Below are 17,069 nucleotides of genomic sequence, written 5' to 3'. Positions count from 1 at the left end.
TCTTCCTATAGATGCTGCCTGGCCTGCTGCGTTCACCAGCATTTTTTGTGTGTGTTGCGGTCTGTGTAATATAGTGTTCCCTAATTCATCAAATGTGTCATATGCAATTCACTTAATAGAAACATGTTATAGCAGAGTTACCTGTATTCTAACCTTGCAGCAGAGACCACACTGGAAAAAAAAGACTACAAAGCATTTTTTTCATCACTTTGGATGAGGTTCATGTTTATCTCTATTGTTTAAGTGCATTTTACACTTACAGATATGGAATAATCGACCGATGTAAAGAGCTGATTGAAGCTGGTTATGATGTCCGACAGCCTGACAAAGAAAATGTGACCTTACTTCACTGGGCAGCCATCAATAACCGAACAGAGCTTGTGAAGTAAGATCTGTTCTGGGGATGGTATTATCCTCCTTGCATTCTATTTAAATTGTATAATATACTAATAAAATTTATACTTTTCATACTGTATTAAATTCAACAAATTCCCTCTACAGATATTACATTTCAAAAGGTGCGATTGTGGATCAGCTGGGTGGGGATTTAAATTCAACAGCTCTTCATTGGGCAACCAGGTACCATTCCCGAAATATTCAATATCTTTGTTATTAGTTTGGCACAACTTTGCGGGTGAAAGAGCCCGTTCCTCTGCTGTGCTGTTCTATGTTCTACCTTAATGTCACTTTCAAAAGCATATATTGTAAGATTGCCATAAATTCCAAGTACTTAGAATGGACAATTGCATGCATTATTTTCCGTAACCTTTTGATCTCTCACCTCACCATTTTGAGTGAAAACCATTGTAAAGCTAAGGAATCTTCCAAATGTATGAGCATACGCAGTTTTGGCTTTTGCTAATAGAAACATAAACTCAGGGGCCATTTATTAGGCGAAAGAGTGGAACCAGGTGTGGTCTTCTGCTGTAGCCCATCCATTTCAAAGTTCGGTGTTGTGCATTCAGAGATGCTTTTCAGCACACCACTGTGGTAACGTGTGGTTATTTGAGTTTTCTGTCAGTTTGAACCAGTCTGGCCATTCTCTTCTGACCTCTCTAATTAACAAGGCATTTTTGCCTACAGAGCCGCTGCTCATTGTATATTTTTTGTTTTTTGCACTATTCTCTGTAAACTCTAGGGCAGGGGTTCCCAATCCGGGGTCCACATATCCCTTGCTTAATGGTATTGGTCTATGGCATAATAAAGCTGGAAACCCCTGCTCTAGAGACTGTTGTGTGTGAAAATCCTAGGAGATCAGCAGTTTCTGAGATGCTTAAACCACTCCGTCTGGCACCAACAATCATTCCACGGTCGTGCTCACTGCGATAACATTTCTACCCTATTCTAATGAGCAACAACTTGGCCTCTCAACCATGTCTGCATGCTTTTATGGATTGAGTTGCTGCCACATGATTGGCTGATTAGATATTTGCATTAATGAGCAGGTGTACCTAATAAAGTGGCTACTGAGTGTAGTTACAGCTAAACAAGTTGTAATCCTGACCGCCAGTTCAGTCTGTGTAAAGTTTGCCCATTCTCGCTCAGAATTTTAAAAAGTGAGGTAGTGTTCATGTTTAGGAATTGGATGACAGAAGCTGTTCCTGAATCGCTGAGTGTGTGCCTTCAGGCTTCTGTACCTCCTACCTGATGGTAACAATGAGAAAAGGGCATGCCCTGGGTGCTGGGGGTCCTTAATAATGGATGCTGCCTTTCTGAGACACCACTCCTTGAAGATGTCCTAGGTATTTTGAAGGCTAGTACCTAAGATGGAGCTGACTAAATTTACAACCTCTGCAGCTTCTTTTGGCCCTATGCAGTAGCCCCCACATACCAGATAGTGATGCAACTAGTCAGAATGCTCTCCATGATACAGCTATAGAAGTTTTTGAGTGTTTTTGTTGACATACCAAATCTCTTCAAACTAATGAAGTACAGTCGCTGTCTTGCCTTCTTTATAGCTGCATCAATATGTTGGGACCAAGTTAAGTCCTCAGAGATCTTGACACCCAGGAACTTGAAACTGCTCACTCTCTCCACTTCTGATCCCTCTATGAGGATTGGTATGTGTTCCTTTGTCTTCCCCTTCCTGAAGTCTGCAATCAGCTCTTTCGTCTTGTGAGTGCAAGGTTGTTGCTGCCACACCACTCCACTAGTTGGTATATCTCGCTCCTGTACGCCCTCTCATCTCCATCTGAGATTCTACCGATAACGGTTGTATCATCAACAAATTTATACAAACATTTCTAGATGATATTTGAATATGCCTAGCCACACAGTCATGGGTATGGAAAGAGTAGAGAGGTGGGCTAAGCACACACCTCTAAGGTGCACCAGTGTTGATCGTCAGCAAGGAGGAGATATTGTCACCAATCTGCACAGTTGTAGTCTTCTGATTAGGAAGTCAAGGATCCAATTGCAGAGGGAGGTACAGAGCCCCAGGTTCTGTAACTTATTAATCAGGATTGTGGGAATGCTGGTGTTAAACGCTGGGCTATAGTCGATGAACAGCATCCTGACATAGATGTTTGTATCGTCCAGGTGGTCTAAGGCTGTGTGAAGACCTATTGAGATTGCATCTCCTGTTGACTAATTGTGGCGATAGGCAAAATGCAGTGGGCCCAGGTCCTTGCATAACAAAATATATTCAAATTTCGAATGAGTATGTGCTGTGCATGGGTGTGGGCAGTTGCTGGTAAGCTGCTTGGGTAGCAAACTGACAGATACCTGAAAGGCTGCATGTTGCCTTTTGCTCTGCAACCATCGTATGATTTAAATTGCAAAGTCAAATAATCATTTAACACATAGTGGAGACAGGTTCTGTTTAAGTTTTCAAATCGGAATTGGATAAATATATGGTGAAGAAAAAAAAATTGGGGTGGATTGAGTGAGTTGCTTTGGTATAGAGCCACTGTGGACATGGTGAGACAACTGGCCTCTTCCTCTGCCGTAACTATTTGTTGATACAAATACCAATCTTTCGTTAGTAAACTCTTGCTGAAAATCTCTTAAATTTGAACAGTTTATATTCAAAATAATGTCAGCCTAATCAACAGTACTTTGATTAAATGGGTTGTCGAAATTAATTATGTGCTTTAAATATCATATTTCCACTCTCATGGTAGTTATGTCAGAACCAGAGAGGTGATTCATTTTGTTAATTAAATATGGTTTGTTTACATATCTCCACTGAGTTACAAATAATAAATGACTGGATTGCATTTCTTTTTCTTTTCAAAATGGTTATTACCAATTAAGTTTATTTTTTATTAAATAATTTAAATAGAAAATTATATTTGGTTGTAAATCATACTGCTGTAAGTTTGTAGTATTCACTACTTAGCAAGCTTTGCAGAATTGATTTTGGAATCCCCTAGTAGTGTTTTAATGTAATTTCGAGCTTTATCTTTGTCCGCTTCATCAATGATGGAAGGATTTGCCTATCCCTTTTGTGTGCAGTACTCCAACAAATGAATGTTATAAACCAGTATCACTTTTGGCATCACTAACCCATGAGATAAATAAGCAAACCAAGCTTCGATTTAAAAAAAAAAACTAAATTAAAAGTGAGTATATGATTCAGAAACAACTTTTGAACGATGCTTCAAAACTGGAACTAAATACTGAAAGTCATAAGGGATGCAGACTCAGTTGATATTGCATTACAGCCTGGTATGGAAACATCAATGCCCTTGAATGGAAAATCCTACAAAAAGTAGTACATATGGAACAGTGCATCACCAGTAAAGCCCTCCCCTCTGTTGAGCATATCTATACCAAATGCTGTCGCAGGAAAGCAGCGTCCATCAATCAGGGATGCTCACCACCCAGGATGTGCCCTCTTCTCATCAGGAAGAAAGTTCAGGAGCCTCATGACTCACACCACCGGGTTCAGAAGCATGTATTACCCCTCAACCATCAGTTTCTTAAACCAAAGGAGATAGCTTCGCTCAACTTCACTTGCCCAGTCACTGAAATGTTCCCACAACCTAAGGGTTCACTTTCAAAGACTCTTCATCTCATGTTCTTGATATTTATTGCTTATTTATTATTATTATTATTTTCTTTTTGTATTTGCACAGTTTGTTGTCTTTTGCACACTGGTTGAATCTTTGCGGTCTTTCATTGATTCTGTTATAGTTATTATTCTATGGGCTTATTGAGTAAGTCTGCAAGAAAATGAATCTCAGGACTGTATATGGTGACATATTGTATAGTGAGGAGAGGCTGTAGATAAGGCAAAATTGCAGTCAACCTTTACAGTTGCAATGTTAAAGGAGGACAATTGAAAAGGGTGAATGCAGGACTGAAGGTGTTATATTTGAATGCGCACAGAACTCAATAAGGTAGATGGACATGTGGCACAGTTACAGATTGGCATGTACGATTTAGGCATCATTGAATCATGTCTGAAAGAAGATTATAGCTGAGAGCTTAATGTCCAAGGATACATATTGTATCAAAAGGACAGGCAGGAAGGCAGAGGGGACAGAGTTGCTCTGCTGGTTTAAAAAAAAGAAATTAAATCATTAGAAATAAGTCACATAGGGTCGGAAAGTGGTGAATCATTGTGGATAGAGCTAAGGAATTGGAAGGGTAAAAGCTCTCTGATGAAAGTTGTACACAGATACCCAAACAGTAGTAAGGATGTGATCTACAAATTACACCAGGAGATAGAAAATGCATGCCAAATAGGCAATGTTACAATAGTCATGGGGGATTTCAATATGCAGGTAGATTGGGAAAGTCAGCTTGGTGCTGGATTTCAAGAGGGGGAGTTTCTAGAGTGAGTACGAGATGGCTTTTTAGAGCAGCTCGGGTTGAGCGCACTAGGGGATCAGCTATTCTGGGTTGGATGTTGTGCAATGAACCAGAATTGATTAGCGAGTTTTAGGTAAAAGAACCCTTGGGGGCAAGTGAGCATAATATGATTGAATTCACCCTGAAATTTGAGAAAGCGAAGCTGAAGTCAGATATATCAGTATAACAGTGGACTAAAGGGAATTACAGAGGCATGAGAGAGGATTAGGCCAGAATTGATTGGAAAAGAACACTGGCAGGGATGATGGCAGAGCAGTGATGGCTGGAATTTCAAGCAATTTGGAAGACACAGGATACATACATTCCAAAGAGGAAGAAGTATTCTAAAGGCAATATAACACAACTGTGGCGAACAAGAGAAGTAAAAAACAACATAATAGCCAAAGAGAGGGTATATAATAGAGCAAAAATTAGTGGGATGTGAGAGGATTGGGAAGCTTTTTAAAATCCAAAAAAGTTTTTACTGGCAACTAAAAAAGTAATTAGCAAGGTAAAGATGGAATGTGAAAGAAGGCTCGCTGGTAATTTTAAAGAGGATACCAAAAGTTTCTTCAGATACATAAAGTGTAAAAGAGAGGTGAGAGTGGATATCAGACTACTGGAAAATGATGCTGGAGAGGTAGTAATGGGGAGGGGTGGGACAAAGAAATGGCAGACACATTTAGTATGTATTTTGCATCATTCTGCACTCTGGAAGACGCTAGCAGTATGGTGGAAGTTCCAGGCGTCAGAAGTCATGTAGTGTGTGAAGTTACCATTTCTAGAGAGAATGGTCTTGAGAAACTGCAAGGTTTGAAGGTACTGTAGATAAGTCACCTGGACCAGATGATGTACACCTAAGTGTTCTGAACGAGGTAATGATCTTTCAAATTGCAGTGTCACTCCACTCTTCAAGAAAGGGGAGAGGCAGAAGAAAGGAAACTATAGGCCAGTTAGTCTGACCTTAGTGGTTTGGAAAATGTTGGAGTCAATTATTAAGAATGAGGTCTTGGAGTACTTGAAGGCACATAATAAAATAGGCCTTAGTCAGCATGGTTTCCTCAAGAGAAAATCCTGTCTCACAAATCTGTTGGAATTCTTTGAAGAAATGGGTATGGAGAGGATGTTCCCTCTGGTGGGGTATACAGAACTAGAGGGCACAACCTCAAAATTGAGTGTTGACCTTTTTGAACAGAAGAAAGGAGGATTTTTTTTAGCCAACGAATAATGAATCTCTGGAATGCTCTGCCACATACTGCGGTGGAGGCCAAGTCTGTGGGTATATTTGAAGCTGAAGTTGATAGATTCTTGATTGGTTGGGGCATCAAGGCATATGGTGAGAAGGCAGGTGTATGGGGTTGAATGGGATCCAGGATCAGCCATGATGAAATGACAGAGCAGTCTCGATGGGCTGAATGACCAAATTCTGCTCCTGTGTCTTATGATCTAAATCACGAGCAGGATAGATGAAGGAGAATTGGTTGATCTTGTGTACTTGGATTTTCAGAAGGTCTTTGACAAGGTGCCACACATGAGGCTGCTTAACAAGCTATGAGTCCATGGTATTACAGGAAAGATTCTAGCATGGATAAAGCAGTGGCTGGTTGGCAGGCAGCAAAGAATGGGAATAAAGAGAGCCTTTTCTGGTTGACTGCTGGTAATTACTGGTGTTCCACAGGGTTCTGTGTTGGGGCTGATACTTCTAATGTTATATGTCAATGATTTGGATGATGGAATTGATGGCTTTGTTGCAAAGTTTTCAGATGATATAAAGATGGGTGGAGGGACAGGTAGTTTAGAGGACGTAGGTTAGAGAAGGACTTAAGACAGATTAGAAGAACGAGCAAAGAAGTGACCAATCGAATACCGTGTTGGGAAGTGTACGGTCGTGCACTTTGGTAGAAGAAATGAAAGGGTTGACTGTTTTCTAAATGGAGAGAAAGTACAAAAAGGAACTTGGGAGTCCTTGTGCAGGATTCCCTAAAGGTTAATTTGCAGGTTGAATCTGGTGAGGAAGGTGAATGAGATGTTAGCATTCATTTCAAGACTACTAGAATATAAAAGCAAGAGTGTAATGTTGAGGCTTTATAAAGCACTGGTGTGTCCTCACTTGAAGTATTGTGAGTAGTTTTGGGCTCCTTATCTTAGAAAGGATATGCTGAAGCTTCAGAGAGTTCAAAGGAGTTTTACGAAAATGATTCCCGGATTGAATAGATTGTCATATGAAGAGCATCTGATAGGTCTGGGCCTGTATTCGCTAGAATTCAGAAAAATGAGGGGTGACTTCATTGAAACCTATTGAAAGGCCTTGATAGGGTGGACATGGAGAGGATGTTTCCTATGGTAGGAGAGTCGAAGACTAGAGGACGCAGCCTCAGAGTAGAAGGGCATTCATTTAGAATGGAGATGAAGGATTTCTTTAGCCAGAAAGGTAAATCTGTGGAATTCTTTGCCACAGGCAGCTGTGGAGACCAAGCCTCTATATATATTTAAGGCAGAGTTTTATAGATTTCTTGATTGGTCAGGGCATGAAGGGATATGGGATGATGGCAGGAGATTGCGCTGAGAGGAAAATTGGATCAGCCATGATGAGATAGCTGAGTAGACTCGATGGGTCAAATGGCCCAATTCTATGCCTATATCTTACACATGTACTAAGTCTGCTTTTACATATTTGCACTACAATGCTACAAAACAATAAATTTCATGTCATATAAAGCAGTGATAATAAACCTGATTCTGATTCAATTCATGATTCAGTTTAAGGTGGTGAGAGTGAAGTAAAAGTTTAGGCAGGAAGTTGTGGATGAAAAACCAAGGAGCTATTGTTTCTGCTGCAGCTTGAATTGAAGCTAGAAACTACATTCATATTCCATTTAAAATGACAAAATTATGAAATGTGTCAGAGGGTATGTAATAACGGGGTGAAATTTAATCTCTATTTGACAAAGAACTGATCTGTTTGCTAGCTCTACAAGTTATAGGTAGAAATTCCAAAGCTGATGTGGTAGGTAAGATAATCTAATGGAATTTTATAAACAATATAAAAACCTTTTTTTTATTTCAGACAAGGCCATTTGTCTATGGTGGTGTTGCTGATTAAGTATGGAGCAGATCCCTCCTTAGTCGATAGGGAAGGATTCACTTGTCTTCATCTTGCAGTTCAATTCCATCAAATGCCAATCATTGCTTACCTTGTAGCAAAAGGTCAGGTATGTTCAGTTTTTTCTTTCTTTGTCTTGATTAGGCCCTACTTCAAGTTAATAGGTTACCTATAATGCAATTGCAAAATATGGACTGTTCCTACCCACTGTCAACTTATGCATCTATTCTGAGATATGAAGATATAAGACATGAAAACTGAAAGTACTATTGTGAGATGGTGTTTCTCTGAATATTTTTTTCCTGCTAGGTTACCATCCATTCATTACTTCTTAGTGAATTGGTAAAGAGGTTCAGAATTTCCAAGCGAAACTTTATTTCTTTGTGGACAGCATAGTCTTCCTCTACTTTTTTGTAAAATGACTCATTTTTAACATATATAGGCTAGGGCAGGGCTCAATCTTACTTGTTACATACACCTGTTAGGGTGTATTCTCCAGATACCTTATAAGGTAACCATAGCCTTCAGCCAGGAGCAGATGTCATCAGGTGGTTCCCAACCTTCACAGAGTGTTTCGACCCTTAACCACGACACTCTCCAGTTGGTGGGCCGGCAGTTGTGGCCAGATCACTGCCCATCTGCTCCTGGCTTCCATCTTCCCTCTTCTCACCTACTCCAAATCCAACAAGAGGCTCGTTCTGCCTCTTCCTCCATCCTACGAGCTGCTTGTTTTTTGCTCCTTTCGTCCAGGCCCAGAGCTGACAATAAATCCCACGCTGACTTGGCTGGGAAACCTCTGCAGCCAGTCTCCACAGGGAACAACCATGCCTGCAATCCCTTGTCTTTGCATTCCTATACTAAGGGCTGGTACTTCAAGGCCTTTCTCTCGTGGGCCTCTTCCCATCCCTCCTTCCACAGCACAGTCAGCTGAACCAGAATTATTTTCCTGTCTTCAGTTGACCACAGTACAATGTCCGGGCATAGGGTTGTGTGCACCACATCTGGGAACTGCAGCCTCCTTCCCACATCGACCCTCAACTCCCAGGACCTGGCCATTAGCAGCAGATTGGGCTTTGGTTGTTTGGTTACGAAAGGCCTCGCTCCCTCTTTGATGAAGGTGATGGCCTTCCTCAAGTCCGTGCCAGCCGTCCTCTTCTTGCATCTCTGTCATAAATAGGTGGACCATTTCTTTTTTTAAAATATTTCATGTTTTAATTAAACATGATGTTTTCCATTGTTTAAGAATGTAGATGCTGCTGATATGAATGGACAAACGCCATTAATGCTTGCAGCTTCCCGAATAATAGGGTAAGTGTAGAATATTTATGCAAGGCTTTATATAAATGCGATGGTACATAGTTAACCAGTATTACAGTTTCCTTTTGCTTCCTTCTCACTCATTTAGGCCTGAGCCTACCAGATTCCTCATAAAATTAAATGCTTCAATAAATGCTGTTGATAAATTGCACAAGAACACACCTCTGCACTGGGCAGTACTATCAGGAAATGTGGCAGCACTGAATGTACTGCTAGCTGCTGGTGCAAATGTTGAAGTTAAAAACGCAATGGTAAGTGCATATCTCTGTTCTGTATAATTTTTGTCAGGAGACTTAAGTTGGTTTCAGATTCAGTTGAGTTCTGTTTTGATGAAGTGTCCACAATTGGCTATATAGTTATGGTGATCGTAGTATCAGTATGGATGAAATTGGGCAATCTACAGAATGTGAATCCGCAATCAATTTTATCAAGTACATTCAGCTGTGTGTAAGCAGATTTGGCTGAATTAGCCGATACCTACCTGAACAATTCTGTGATGTAATAGCGTGCTTTGAAGACCCTTCAAAAATAAGTAATCAGGACTATCCTTGGAACAGTATTAAGATAGTTCAGAAAGCAGTTTCAGTGCATCAGTGCCAGGTAAAAATGTTTTCATATTAGAACTTAAGAAGTAGAATCAAAGGTATGTCAATAACCGTCGCTCTGCCATTCAGTAAGATCATAGCTGATCAAATCTGGTATTCAACACAATTTGACCACTCTCTTCCCACTACCGGTTGTCTTTTTTGTAGTTTAAATGTCTTGCAGTCTTTCCCTTGAATATATTCAATGATTCTGCCTCTGAAGTAGAGATTTGTGAAGATTCACTAATCTTTGAGACGTGAAATTCTTCCTAATTTCTTCCTTAGTTGGATGGATTTTATTCTGAAACTGTTGCTCCTAGTTCTAGATCTGCCTACTCTAGAGAAACATCCTTACCACCTCCACTTCATCAATTCGTCTTTGAATCTGAAATAAAAACAAAATAATGGAGGCAATTAGCAAGTCAGGCTTTTTATGAATAATTTTCCCGCACTCCATTCCATGTACTAACTTCACGCCCAGTTGCCTCACCCAAATCCCTTTTTGTGCTCTTTTGTATTCTTCCAACTTGTTAATTTTCCATTATTTGCAAATTTGGCAATGCTACAGTTAGTCCATTCATCTAAGTGATTAATATGAATTATAAATTGTTCTGGCCCCAGCACTGATGAGAGTGAGGTTTATCATCACTTACATATATCATGAGATGTGTTATTTTGCAGTAGCAGTACAGTGGAAGACAAGAATAATTACTATTTATCATCCTTATCATGTGCCATGTCGTATGACATTGGTGACCATGATATTCTTGGCAAATTTTCTGCAGAAGTGATTTGCCAATGCTGCCTTCTGGGCAGTGTCTTTGCAAGAAGGGTGACTCCACCCATTATCAATACTCTTCAGAGATTGTCAGCCAGTGTCAGTGGTCACATAATCAGGACTTTTGTGATATGTACCAGCTGCACATATGACAATCCACCATCTGCTCCCATGGCTTCACGTAACCCTGATCAGGAGGTGGGGGGCTAAGTAGGTGCTACATCTTTCCGAGGGGTGACCTGCAGGGGAGTAGAGAGAAGGAGCGACTTGGACCTCTTTTGGGGGGCATGCATCTCCATCCCTCCACCTGCATTATAAATTACCAAGATAAGTAGTGTAAAAGACAAATAACCAGATGGTGTTCATGGACCATTCAGAAATTTGATGTTGCAGGGGAAGAAACTTGACAATCCAAAAATGACTCTTTAATTCTAATTCTTTTTTTAATTAGCCACTTTCCAGTCCATGTGTGTTCCCTTAGTTCCATGTGCTTTTATGTCTTCTGAAAATCTAAACATGCTTGTCTGATTGTTCTCCCTTGTGCTAAAAAAGGACATGTTTTTGTTTTGTTCAAACGACTTTACTTTCAATGTTTCCATTCAATACCTGAAGGCCACCACCTTTACATTTCCCCCCACAATTCCCCCCTTCTTCTCCTGTGTGTACGTGCATAACATGGAGAGTGTGTATGCGTATTAAATACTTACATAGTCTAAATTAACAGAACGCAACAATCTCTCATTCTTTTTATGTATATTAAAAATGAAATTTGAAAAAATTTAAAGACAATTCAAATGTCCTAACAATTCACATGTCCATTAGATATGAGAATTAGTTCTAACCCTTGAAGTTAATACAATTCTTAAAGTACCAAATGCCTGCACTAAGTGCCTTTAAGAGCATAAGAGCTGGAGCTCCCTTCTTGGTGAGCCAGTCTGCTCGTTGTCCCTTTGTAGTTGACCATAGCACGTGATGATCTTTCTGTGCTTGGACAAGTTCTTTAATGCTGCTTATGTCTAGATGAAGCCTCTTCTCTGACTTGGTGATTTGATGGCATCAACCAAATAGTGGTTGTCTGTGATACAAGTTATTTGTAGACTGTGCAATAGATCAATAGGTGCATTTAATTTAAGAGAAATGTATACAATACAAATCCTAAAATTCTTTTTCTTCGCAAACATCCACGAAAACAGAGGAGTGCCCCAAAGAATGAATGCCAGTTAAATGTTAGAACCCTGAAGCCCCCACCAGCTCCCCCGTCCCACACATAAGCAGCAGTAAAGCGATGACCCCCCCCCCCCGCAGCAAAAAAGTTCCCAACTGCACTCTCTGTTATCCTGTCTATGCCACTGTTGAGCAACTTCGTTGGGGCTTTAGCTGCACTCTCCTCATGCCTTTCTGTGTGATGTGGCCGTGTGCCAGGTAGGTGCTTTTCATTTTTTGTGTCATTCTCCATGGAGTTCTGGTGGTTTTCAGTTTGTGCTTCACATAGTCTGAAATGATGTGCTCTCACATACATTCCTCCATGTCTCACGAATACCACAACTCTATCCTGAACAATGACAACTCCTGGACTCCTCCATTCTGTACAGTCCGCCCTTTTGAAATACACTTTGTCCCCTGTGTCGTATTTGTCATTTGCAGGACAGACGTGTGCCCTCAGTGCTCTTCAAATTCTCTCTGAACACCCTGCTTCAGTGAACGCCTTCCTTGATGCATGCAGTGTCGAAATATGTTTCCCAACCCACTCACTCCTCGTAGTGCCCTCTAGAACAGGTGACAGGGAAGGTTTGGATTCTGGCCGAACACCAATAGATACAGGCTATAGCCATGTACATTGTGCATGGTATTCTTCACCTCAGGTGCCCAGTCCAGGGCTGTGTTCCAATCACAGCCATTGCTTTTCTTTACCTTCAGCATTATTTCAGTAAGCATTTGAATGAATTAAATTGAATTGACTTTATTTCTTACATCCTTCACATACATGAGGAGTAAAAATCTTTACGTTATGTCTCTATCTAAATGTGCAATATACAATCATAGTAGTTTATAATAAATAGAACAGTCAATGTAATATAGAGTACACTCAAATCAGCGTGAGTTCATCAGTCTGACGGCCTGGTGTAAGAAGCTGGCCCGGAGTCTGTTGGTCCTGGCTTTTATGCTGTGATACCCTTTCCCTGATGGTAGCAGCTGGAATAGATCGTGGTTGGGATGGTTTGGGTCCCCAATGATCCTACAGGCCCTTTTTACACACCTGTCCTTGTAAATGCCCTGAATCATGGGAAGTTCACAACTACAGATGCACTGGGCTGTCCGCACCACTCTCCGCAGAATCCTGCGATTAAGGGAAATACAGTTCCATACCAGGCAGTGATGCAGCCAGTCAGGATGCTCCCAATTGTGCCCCTGTCGAAAGTTCTTAGAATTTGGAGACCCATACCAAACTTCCTCAACCGTCTGAGGTGAAAAAGGCGCTGTTGTGTACAGACCACGTGAGGTCCTCAGTGATGTGGATGCTGAGGATCTTGAAGCTGTTTACCCTCTCAACCCCAGATCCATTGATGTCAATAGGGGTTAGGCCATCTCCATTCCTCCTGTAATCCACAACCAGCTCCTTTGTTTTTGCGACATTGAGGGAAAGGTTGTTTTCTTGACACCACTGTGTCAGAGAGATGTCTTCTTCCCTGTAGGCCACCTCGTTATTGTTTGAGATAAGGCCAATCAATGTAGTGTCATCGGCAAATTGTGTCGCTCCAGAAGTCCATTACTCCAGGGATGATATGCCACTGTTGTCTTTGTTTCAATGTTAAAGTTCTCTGCCATATCTCTTATTATTAAATTCGCCACCATTATCACTGACTACTTTCCAAGGTGAATCATGCACACTTATTCAGGAATGGATGAAGTTTTTTACTATTTCTGAGGGTCTCTTTGTATTTACAATGCTACCAGCACTGAAGCATGTGAACTCATCAATGATGTGGAGATACCATACTCCTTGCTCCAGTCTATGGCTACTGTTTCATTGTTAGTGGCAGACCAACTTGGGCTTTCCAAACTTTTGGCATGTCTCACGGCTGTTAATTATCTGCTTTAGAATGGAAAAATAATCCACACCTTTGTCTCCTGAACTCCTGAGCAGTTTCTGAAGACTATCAATTGAAGTGTGTCTAAACTGCTTGTGAAGTTTGAACAACACTTTGCATTTTTCATCTATGGATATGTTTTGTGTAGCAGTTAGCACTTCATTCTCACATTGATTCTCAGTAATGTCTTTGTCTAGAAAGTTCACAGAGTAATGTCCAGAGCTGGTGAGCTCAAGAGACACTGGCAGTTGAAACATCGTTGCCTGGGGGGGGACTTCCGGGTCATCAAGGGAATGGCAGCATAAGGAAAAGGTCTCTCGACAAAAAAGAGGGTAAACTGCCCCAAAATCGAATTTAGACAAATACTTAATATTGCATAACTATATTAATAAAAGGGGCAAAGATGATGTCTAAGAACAAGATTAAAAAGTCCGCTCCGAAGGCTGATAAACATAAAGAGACGCAGAAAGGCGATGGGCCTAGCTCCCCCACGGCAAGCCAGGACGGAGATAATGAGGGGGAATTGGTGACTCTGTCCTTGATTCTCGGAGAGATTCGCGAGTTCCGACAAGATAACAGCAAACAGCTGGAAGATATTAAAGGAGAAATAGTAGAAACTAACTCGCGGATAGATGAAGCCGAAGCGAGGATTGTTGGAATTGAAGAGAAGCTACAAAACACAGAGGAGGTGATAGCAGAAATGCTGAAGCTACAAGACCAGCTCCAGTGGAAACTAATAGATCAAGAAGGCCGCTCGAGAAGGGAAAATGTGAGGATCTACGGAGTTCCCGAAGGAACCGAAGGTAAACCCGGATTGATGATTCCCTTCGTGGAGAAGCTGCTTAGAGAGAACCTTGATATACCGGCCACAAAAGACCTACAGGTAGAAAGGGCTCACCGCACGTTGGCACCACAGTCCCCGGCAGGCGCCCAGCCCAGATCGATTCTGGTCAGATTTCTCAGCTACAGAACGAAGGAAGAGGTGCTTAAAAGGGCATGGCAAAATAAAGGTTTCATGTGGAACAACTGTAAAATCAGTTTAGACCACGACTACGCACCGGGGATTCTTGCCAGACGGAAGGAATATACGGAAACACGGAGAGTCCTGAAGGAAAACAACATCAGGTTCCAGACCCTGTTTCCAGCTCGGCTGAGAGTCTTTTATGACGAAGGGACAAAAACTTACGCTACGGTGGAGGAGGCAACGTTGGACCTGGCGGACCGGGGACTACCTATTAAAGTTATCACCCAACCGGAGTCGCTACTGGAGAGGATTCGGCAGAAGTCGTGGCAGTCAGTGGGGCAAGGATGCTCCACTCGAACCAGAGTGTCAAGCTACAAGGAAAAGCTGCAAATATTCAGACGCGAATGTACAGAGAATACAGATTAATTAAGAGAAATGACTGAAAAGAGTAAATTGGACTTAAAAGTAAAATGAAAACTGGTAACTGAAAATAAACTAGGCGGAATAACTTGAATGATAGCAATTTGATCGAGACATAAATAGGAGAAAATTCTCTATGATTATTCAAACTGCTGAGGGCCCTCTAACACGGTGAAGATAGAGGTTATCCCTCTGAACTGAGGCGGGTCGGTGCTCAGGCCTCACTGTGGGAAGTCGGGAAAAATTTTCAAATGTCTAGGGTGTGGTTATATGTCTTGGTTTACTGTTGAGAAGGGATTGCTTACTGTTTGGTTAGAAAAGGAGAGTGTTTTTTTTTCTACTAGAGAAAAATGCAAACTGAATTGGTAAAAATAATTTCCTATAATGTTAATGGGGTTTTGAATCCAATTAAAAGAAATAAGATTATGTCTAAATTGAAAAAAGAGAGGGCACAAATAGCTTTCCTCCAGGAAACACATATGAGCCAATCTGAACATGGAAAATTAAAAAGAATGGGCTTTAAGCATGTATTTTATTCATCATATAAATTGAGTCACAAAAGAGGGGTAGCTACTTTAATATCAAGTACTCTTAATTATGAACATATTTCAGAGACTAGAGACAAAGAAGGACGGCTTGTAAAAATCACAGGAAGAATAGGTACAGAAATAACATTGCTGAATCTTTATGCTCCTCCAGGTTGTGAATGGTCATTTTATAGACACATTTTTGACCTAATGGTCAGTTCTCAAGGGGTAGTAATTTGTGGAGGGGATTTTAATATTAGATTAAATCCTATATTAGATTCTTCAAGAATAGTTACTCAGAATAAACCTCTGACTCGGAAAGTGAATTCATTGATGGAGGAGTTGGGAATTATAGATGTCTGGAGGGAATTACACCCTACTAGTAAAGATTATACATATTACTCTTTCCCTCATTCAGCCTATTCAAGGGTAGACTATTTCTTTATCTTTAATACAGATAGACTCAGGATAAAAAACTGTAATATTGCAACAATTGATCTGTCGGATCATAGCCCAGTCTCTATGTCTCTAATCCTGGAAAGGAAAAGGAGGAAAACACTATGGAGGCTAAACTCACATATACTCAATAACCCGAAAGTAATGGAGAGATTAAGGGGAGAAATCAAAGAATATCTAGACCTTAATGACACGGGAGAAACATCACCAGTGACTTTATGGGATACATTGAAAGCTGTACTGAGAGGGAAAATTATTTCCATTACTACTCACATGAAAAAAATCAATGCACAAAAATTAGCAGACCTTCAAGGAAAATTAAAACAACTTCAAGTTGTAGATAGCAACAAAAGTAATTCAAATCGAAAACAGGAAATTAGGAAATTGCAAAGTGAAATTGACGATATTTATACGTTGGAAACTCAAAGAAATTTTCTTTACCTGAGACAAAAGAATTATGAAGTAGGAGGTAAATCAGCTAGATTATTAGCATATAAATTACGAAAACAACAAGCAGACAATACAATTCATAAAATAAAGAATCCAAAGACAAAGCTTGTGGAGAGTACAATAGGGAAAATTCAAGAGAGTTTTGAAACATATTATCGAGAGCTGTACTCCCAACCCCGGGCCCCCAATGAGCCCTATATAGACAGTGTATTGAATTTTTTAGATCTACCTAAACTTACAGATTTACAAAATGAATGTTTGTTAGAACCAGTAACTGTCAAAGAACTGAACGTAGCCATCTCTAGGTTAAAGGCTGGAAAGTCCCCGGGTTCTGATGGGTTTACCTCAGAGTGGTACGAGTCCCTGAAGACACAGTTAGCCCCATTACTACTTAACACCTTTAATTGGATCTTGCAGAGAGGAGAAACTCCACCTTCCTGGACAGAAGCGATTATTTCAGTTATTCCTAAAGAGGGTAAAGATAAACTAGAATGTGGCAATTATCGGCCAATTAGTGTTCTTAATTTAGATTACAAACTATTTATATTAGCGCGCAGATTGGAAAAGCTTTTACCTGGCCTAAT

At 40.6% G+C, this 17,069-nt stretch overlaps 1 protein-coding gene across 2 annotated transcripts in view; it reads left to right on the top strand.

Annotated features, from left to right (window-relative positions):
• zdhhc13 (zinc finger DHHC-type palmitoyltransferase 13) overlaps positions 1-17,069 on the top strand; it is a 67,973-nt gene that overhangs the window by 18,527 nt on the left and 32,377 nt on the right. Inside the window, exons 3-7 of one of the 2 annotated variants that reach the window (XM_072272760.1) lie at positions 263-385; positions 502-579; positions 7,865-8,009; positions 9,144-9,208; positions 9,306-9,468. In XM_072272760.1, coding sequence (XP_072128861.1) covers positions 263-385; positions 502-579; positions 7,865-8,009; positions 9,144-9,208; positions 9,306-9,468 — 574 coding nt within the window. The remainder of the gene's footprint in view (positions 1-262; positions 386-501; positions 580-7,864; positions 8,010-9,143; positions 9,209-9,305; positions 9,469-17,069) is intronic. The other variant, XM_072272761.1, reaches the window with a different exon arrangement.

This window comes from Mobula birostris, chromosome 11 (genome assembly GCF_030028105.1).
Source record: "Mobula birostris isolate sMobBir1 chromosome 11, sMobBir1.hap1, whole genome shotgun sequence".
Taxonomy (NCBI): domain Eukaryota; kingdom Metazoa; phylum Chordata; class Chondrichthyes; order Myliobatiformes; family Myliobatidae; genus Mobula; species Mobula birostris.
The sequence above is the reverse complement of the archived record's forward strand: the minus strand, read 5'-3'. Positions and strand labels throughout refer to the sequence as shown.